The sequence below is a fragment of the Vigna angularis genome, chromosome 1 (assembly GCF_016808095.1).
Source record: "Vigna angularis cultivar LongXiaoDou No.4 chromosome 1, ASM1680809v1, whole genome shotgun sequence".
Classification (NCBI taxonomy): domain Eukaryota; kingdom Viridiplantae; phylum Streptophyta; class Magnoliopsida; order Fabales; family Fabaceae; genus Vigna; species Vigna angularis.
This window is the reverse complement of record NC_068970.1, coordinates 20,740,207-20,747,930: the sequence shown is the minus strand read 5'-3', so window position 1 is coordinate 20,747,930 and position 7,724 is coordinate 20,740,207. Positions and strand designations below refer to the sequence as shown.

Below are 7,724 nucleotides of genomic sequence, written 5' to 3'. Positions count from 1 at the left end.
AAATTATTTTAAATAATATTTAAATTTTAAATTAAATTAAATTAAATTATTTTTAAGATAGTGAAGATTGTTTTTAATAAAAAAGAAAAGAAAATGGAAAAATATTTATTAAAGTTATAAATAAAGTTTTGAAAAAGATGGAGGTGCAGGATGAGATCTTGGAGGTGTAGGATGAGATCTTGGAGGTGTAGGATGAAACACTCTTAATATAAAATCACTTCTTGGAAGTTATGTGTTTTCTAATATGATCTACTTTGGGATATTGCTTTATGCACCACACGATTACTAACTGCAGTCCTATTGCAATAGAAAAAAGCTTAAACACCCTCTACCATTGTAACCTATAATTGTGTTGCTGCGTTCACCATCATTACCACTGTAGAGAAAGAAGAAGAGAGGAGAATGCTGCAAAACAAAAAGAGAAAATGCAAAAAATAATAACTCGTTTCTGAAAAGTTTTTTTCGAACATATTTCATGTAGGAAGGTTCTGGAAAACATTGTATACTGGAAAGTTTATAACAGAAATTCTATTCTAGAAAATCTTCTCCGAATTGTATTTTCTGTATTTCAAAAATTTGATTCTTGAAATCTTCTTCCCGAAATTCCGGAAAGCCTATTATGAAAAGTTTCTCAAATAAATCAGTTTTTCAAAGGTAAAATAGTCATTTCAAAAATTTGTGTGGGTGGGCAAAGAAATTGAGGAGGTGCAGAAAGTAAAAACCTCTATTTTGGAAGTGCTGGACTTGGAAGCCAGGAATTGTAAACAAACTCATAATATATTAGGAAATCATCTTTAACTCAGCTTTAGAATAATAGATTTGTAAGTCTTCTATTACATGTTGTTCTTCGTATCCATTTATATTTAACGTGAGATTCTAACTGGTACTTAACTCTAACAAAATCTTCCAAAGATCCTCACGTGCTCGGGAAGGAATTAACATTTTTCGTAAAATTACACATCTGAAAGTGAAAATTTTGAGAGAATCTTTAAATTTCAAAACTACGCTAATGATATCCAATCTCGTCCTGGAAAATGCAATTCAAAGGAATAGCCTCTGATGCATTCATCTGTTTGATAAATTTGTAATACAAGAGTGGATTGTGAATACAATCAATAAAGTCATGCAAGACTGGGAGACAAAGCATTGAAGTTAAAGAACAAACAATTCTTTTTTATGTTTTTTGACTTACAAGAATCGGTCAAACAAAAGTTTTGAATATAATTGCAGTAATTTTCGCCGTCACCAGCACTTGGTATCTCTTAGAATATAGTGACTGTTGTTGCGCCAGCTATTGAGCTTCCAAGAAGAGTTTCTCAGTAAGAGCTTTGGAAAGTCCCATCACTGTATCAGTTGAGCCAACCTACCACAAGCACCACAGCTCATTTTGTTTAAGAAAACAAGAAGAGGGACGAATCCACATCAGAAAATTAACTTAATTGGCACAGATGTGGAGAAAATGAGTGATAACTGTAGATGCAAATATTTGCTTGTTGTGGATATACAAGAACTCCCCAAATAATGGCAACAAAAGATTACAATGCCTCGATAATTACAGCCAAGAAAAAATGTTGAAAGTAGTGCTTATCATGAGTGGATTTGAAGCTAACAGTTCCATAAGGATCTTGTTTCAATGTGCATGCATATGCTTTTTCTGAGAGCGAGTGTGCTGTTGAAAAGTAAGATAACTTACTACAGCATCCACAAAGGGTAATGTCAATGGATGTTCCAGCATCAACCCTCCAGCAACGTTGAATGTAATTCCTTCGTCAATCTGAGAAGCTCCCATCAAATAAGAAAACTCATAGTATTCAGGTTGACTAGAATTTCCTGAAAGAAAGTTTCAGAAGATCATATGTTTTGAGAAACTAGTTGAAGTACTCTTTTCACCTTCATACTAATTCAGTGCAAGGGTGAAAAGTGTACTTCTAAAATGTTTACCAGACTATCAATGACCTCATCTGGAATTTCAAGGAAGTAAACCTGCCATAATAGTCACAAACGTTAGACAAGTTATCAGCCAAGAGAAACATTGAATCAATCAATAAAATATGTCAATGAAAACAATGCAGCTTGGTCGGCACATAAAAGAAGACTTGAGCCAAGTAGGGTAAGGGGAACGTTCAAAATGGTGGTAATACATATGCATACTAAGAAGGAAATTTATTTTCTCGTACCTCTGCACTATCCCATCCCCCACAACGTTTTCCAGTTGCAAGGTTAGTTACTACAACAGATCCTACCACTGCTGCATGACTACCAGAGTATCCTGCAAATATTCGACTACTGGCTGTTAAATCTGTCAATAACCGTGACAACAAAAGCAGGGAACTAAATCTGTCTAACTGCAAACCTTTGATGAATTCACGTGCTTCTTTTTCACTGGTGGGTTTTTCCCTGATTATTCCTCGATACACCACAACCTGCAAAATATTTAATAACACAGTTTTACAACAGTCTAAGGTTACTGGCCATATAGGATTCAGATTGTAACTTAAAGTTTAAGCAAGAACATATAGAGTGTGAAACAGAAAACATGGGGACCCCAAACACACAAGAGTGTACATGAAGCCAAATCTATAGCTTGATTTTGTAATAAAATGGCATTTGCATCAAACAAGGTTAATACACGTAGAAGTACAAGTGAGTTTAATTTATGTTCTCTGTAGGTTCATAAATAAATAACTAATCTAATTCATTATGAAAGTGAAGAGAAACTCAAGGCATGGGAACATATTGCATAAGCTTCTCTATGGAGGATTCCATATTATTCTCCTAGATGTAACTTCTTTCCATTCTTTTCAACTCAAGTATTCTTTTACAAATATTAAGTTATCTATCCGATTGTAAACTGCACAAGAAGGTGAGATGATTGGACAATTGTATCCGTCAGGATAAGTTTGCAGAGAGCAGAAGAGAGTTAGAGTAGTACAGATATTATCAGCAAAAGGAAAATTAAAGTCATGCATTTGTAATCGATGATATATAGTTGAAACAAAAAATAGTTAATACAGAATACCGTGTCTGCGGTAATTAGCAGTGTTGTAGAATCATCTTCCTCCAATCCACCTCCAGTTGGGAGCCTTTTCACAATAGCATCAGCCTAATAAGAATATCAAGGTTAGAATACTAAACGCAGCTCGGAAGAATCAATAGATGATGCGATTTTCAAATTGCTCTATATTTTCCATTATTTTATTTATTTAGTCTTTTTAGAAGCCGTTTCTGGATGAGCAGATGACAGCCTGAAATCCTTCTGCATATTCAGTCACCCCAATCGGATACAAAGACCTTAAATAAGTTTTGCATTCTTATAAAATAAATATTATCAGAAATTGAGCAAAGACAATGATCTTGTGTTACAACCGGCTCTAATGCATGTACTTTGTTTAAGGAGATTAGAATTCAGAATGAACTTGTTGCAGAAAAAGTTAAGGAAGATAGAGCGCAACTCATCTACATTTTCACCCCCAAAATATCCAATCACTCGTGTAGCATGAAATTATCTGAAATAGATTTTCAACCAGCTAACCACAAACTTCTAGAGAAAATAAAAATCATATCATCCGACACCATCTCCAATCCTCGCCCATTTTTCCAACTTCCCACTTTTTCTCCTCAACCAGGTAAACTCTGAGTATTTACACAAAACACCAGTATTCTTGGATCTTTAAGTATCATGGATATAATATAATGCACAATGATTCACCAGCCACTGGCTACCTATAACTGCCGAATGCATTAGCAAAACATTACTATAGAGATAGAGACTCTGATGAAGACCAATTTATCAAGAAAAGAAACCGGCTATATCGCTTGAAAAAGTAAACGGACAACTGTGTCGAAGGATTTCGCGAAGTCTAAAAAGAAACAATTTTTTTTATGGAATCAATCATCTCTAGAACAACCAGCCCAAACTAAGACCTCTTTTCCCACAGCACCCCAAGAGGAAGTGATTGTTTGATTTGTATCCATATAAATAAAACAATAATAAGAATAACGGTCAAAAAATTTCATACCTTTGCCTCAGCTAAGGCCATTACCAAATCTTCTGGCTTTTCCCTCCTAATACTTTTCTCATCAATGTCTGCAGTCTAAATTGCACGCAAGCCAAACTCTTTAAATCTTCTATCAAATTAATGAACAACGGTCAAAAAATTGAAGCAATTACATCAGAACACATACCATTATTGTGAACTCGTATCCCATCTCAGAAAGAATCTCTCTACGAGCCTTGGAAGAAGAGCCCAGAATTATCTATTGAAAGATAACAAACTCACAGATTACATCAATTGATTCATCCAAGAGGGGTAGTTATTAATTAGATGAAGGAATATTGCAAAGTGAAATTAATGTAATGATGCATCATTAATAAGTAGGGGAGACATGAAGACACAGTCATACAGTTTATTCGGTTACTTGCTTATTTATGAGTAAAAACAAAAATGAGATAAAATTCGCGGCGTTTATGGTGCAGACATCATTTGAAATGTGTAAAGAGAAAATGGGCCAAACCTTGAAGGGTGGCTTTTTTGTAGGCATTTTGGCGAAGGCGTGATTTCAAAGCTCTTCCCTGCACTTCCAGCACATTCCAGAACTGCTTCCCATAAGAACAGGAGGCTACAAAAACTAACATAAATAATAAAGAAAGGGTGAGGGTTATCAAAACGCTATCTCTCTCACATTGCTTCGCATCACCCATTAAATTTGCATGATTCTGAAAGGAATCTTTTTTATGGGTATGTTTGATAAAATTGCCGTAAAAGGCAAGTGAAAGTTTAAAAATTATAAATTATACATTTTTTAATTTATTTGAATATTTTATAAAATAATCTTTTATATAAATAAAATTTCAAGTAATACTTGTGAAAAAAGTTATTTTTATTACGATTTAAAATAGTTATCATTTCTCATTAAAATAATAATGTTCTATTAAAATAAAAATGATAAATAGTTTATTCACTAAAACAAATAATAACATGTTTCATTTTTTGGACAATAATAAAATAATTATATTTTATTACACAAATTTTAGTTTCATTAATATTAATTATTAACGTTATTGAATAAGTATATTTAATAATTGTTATATGTATTTATTAAAAGCAAAATCAACCTTAATATATAATTATATTTATTTTTCACTTTGAAAATTTAAATTTTTTAACAGTTTATTTAAGAATACTTACATATTTACTTGAAGTGTTCTTTTAAATAAACACAATTAACAAGACCAAACATGTTTAATTATCTTCATCAATGAAATTCAACCAAAATTTATAGAATCAACTTTTTTTACTAAAGATATCATTTATTATCTTATTATACTAAAATTCTCGTGCGGTTTTTTGGTTTGGATGAACAATACATATGATCTCTTGTTTGAAAAGAAACTTCGTCGCCAAATGAGGGATGGAGATGATCGTTCCAAACGTGTTGAGGCTTGGACGCTCGATTAGCACATTGTAAGATGTGTTCTCCTCCATCAGTATCTAACCCTCAGCTTCATGTTATCCCGTCTGATTCCCAACCTGGTCCTTAGTTTCACATATCTCTAGGTGTCCACCCATTCTCCAACAAAGTCAACTAACTATCTGCTCATTTTATGGGACAATGAGGTCTTTTGAAAGGTCTATCCTCTGGAAGGTCTTCCAATACAGGATGTCGTTCGAGCTTCCCTGATCATTGAGCATTTTGCTCACTCCGTATCGTGTTATTTTCATTATAATCACAATAGGGTCGTCTTGATCAAGGTCATGGACTTTGAAGTCCTCATATGTGAAGGTGTTGAGCGACATATATTTATACTTCTTCTCCACCAAATAGACCGCTTTGAGGGATCGTACGTGGTGTTTTCTAATCAAGGAAGAAGACATGTCACCCGCGAATCCTCTCGATACAATGTTGATGTGGTCGCACAAGGGGTGGTCCCTGCTCCTACTACGACTCCTCCTCCTTGAGTCACAATGTTGATTGGTCCCTATCCCTGAGTTGTCCTCTTGCACGATTTTCAGGGTACTATCCCTAAGTTTGGTTCTCATAGGCTGTTTCACTCTAGCTGGGATAGAATGTTGGGTGGTTTGCTCCAACCAAACAATAACGTTCTAGTCGTCGTCACATTCTCGGCCTTGGCCGCGTTCTCGACTCGCAAGGTCGTCAGCTCTTCTTCATATCGTTGTTGCATTTCCAACATCTATTGTTGCAACGCTTTGATAATCTCGATTGTGTCTTCTGAAATCATGTTTCTCGTGGTCACCATTAAGTTTACTTTAGAATCTTACGGTCCAATGATGAGTGCCAAAATGTTTCGGGTATGGGGTTATGGATCATAATAAAAACATCCATTCACACTTTTCTTTGAGCCTTCTATAATTGTCTTCAATTTCGGTTACACAGTTCTTTCAAGTTCTTAATACTCTATCTCTAAGCCATGCAGGAGATGTATCCATCAAAGGTACTCCAATGCTCAAGTTAGTAACATGATTGTTTGGTTAGTACAGTAAAATCTTAAATTCACAATAAATGTAATCACGTACCTCCTTACCTCAAATTTGTATTTATAGATTTCGAGAAAAACTTGTATTTAACATAGTCATAATGATGACCCAATACTTGGTAAACGTGTTTTACATGCAAAGCTAATTATAGGTGACACTTAATAATTTTAAGTGCTTATGACCGTTTGATCATCTTAGGTGTCTAACCGAACTATTGCTTGATTGCTTAATGTAAATTCTAATATACTAATCTGAGACTATTTGATCAATACTTGAGTAGATGACTATACAATACAAAATATATTTCTTATCCTCTAAAGTCATTAAAAACAAATTATTTGAATCAAAATATTTTTGTGTATTAATTTATCAAAGTAGATGCCTAACCAATTTATCAAAGACATTAAATATACTCAATTAAAGTTGTTGAATAAATGACTAACATCAAATTAATAATATTAAACCAACTCAACTAAGCAAATAACTAACGTAAAATAAAATTATCCATCATAGACTAAGTCATTGGAAGTAAATGATTAAACATCAATAAAATATTTTGTTTTGGCCTTCACCAAATAATTCAATCTTCAAATTTAGCAAACCTCAACTTAAATTTCTGTGCATCATCTTTTTACCTTAAACAAATAATACTATTCTTTCTGACAATAACATAAATAAATTAAAACTTATTAAATATAGCTGAAATAATTTTATCACGATTTTATTTATAATCTAAGTTAAATGTTTTACCAAACAAATACATTACTTTCGAAAGATTATTTTGCTAAAAAATAACAAAATCTCGAAGTATTTATTATAGTTGGTTAGATATAATTATGATTATCCCTTAAGACAGAATAATCTCTTGTCACACTCATTAAAAAATCATTTAGTTAAAATAACTTGTTGTTTTAACTATCCAATTATTAATTTTATTTTAAAATTAAATAAATTCTATCCAATTCAATTTATTTTGCTTTTATTTGATTTGATCTTTCTTTAATATGTTAAAATAAATAAATTATCTAACATTATGTCTTATAAATTCTGTTCGGTCGGAATATGATACTTCACAGACTGAGCCAAAATTATACATATCCAAATCTATTTCTAAAATTAAAAATTTATATTTGTCAAATTACAAATTATATAAGTAGTTCACCAGCTTAAAACCATATATACCCACTTTAAGTTATTAAAGTATCAATGTCAATGTTATATTATTAG

General features: G+C 32.6%; 1 protein-coding gene across 4 annotated transcripts; it reads right to left on the bottom strand.

The window, feature by feature from the left end:
• Window positions 1–1,025: 1,025 nt before the first annotated feature.
• LOC108336823 (uncharacterized) lies at window positions 1,026–4,699 on the bottom strand. Of its 4 annotated transcripts, none has more exons than XM_017573275.2 (9): window positions 4,516–4,694; window positions 4,186–4,257; window positions 4,020–4,094; window positions 3,020–3,103; window positions 2,354–2,423; window positions 2,178–2,269; window positions 1,942–1,983; window positions 1,694–1,774; window positions 1,026–1,363 (listed from the first exon to the last, which is right to left on the bottom strand). In XM_017573275.2, exons 1-9 carry the CDS (start codon window positions 4,540–4,542, stop codon window positions 1,292–1,294), a joined length of 615 nt encoding a protein of 204 aa, XP_017428764.1. In that variant the 5' UTR covers window positions 4,543–4,694; the 3' UTR covers window positions 1,026–1,291. The 4 variants fall into 4 exon arrangements, 2 of the variants coding, with proteins under 2 accessions (XP_017428764.1, XP_052731886.1); XM_052875926.1 differs by lacking the exon at window positions 4,516–4,694 and adding an exon at window positions 4,405–4,474; XR_008248262.1 differs by having other exon boundaries at window positions 1,296–1,363; window positions 1,694–1,830; window positions 4,516–4,699.
• Between the last annotated feature and the right edge of the window lie 3,025 nt (window positions 4,700–7,724).

Bases quoted from the DNA above. Each gene is read 5' to 3' on its own strand.
- LOC108336823 (XM_017573275.2), bottom strand. From the start codon at position 4,542: ATGCCTACAAAAAAGCCACCCTTCAAG. The intron at 3,104-4,019 runs GTATGAAATTTT...TATTCTTATTAG, and splicing joins TGGCCTTAGCTGAGGCAAAG to GCTGATGCTATTGTGAAAAG. The intron at 1,984-2,177 runs GTACGAGAAAAT...CTATTATGGCAG, and splicing joins GGGGATGGGATAGTGCAGAG to GTTTACTTCCTTGAAATTCC.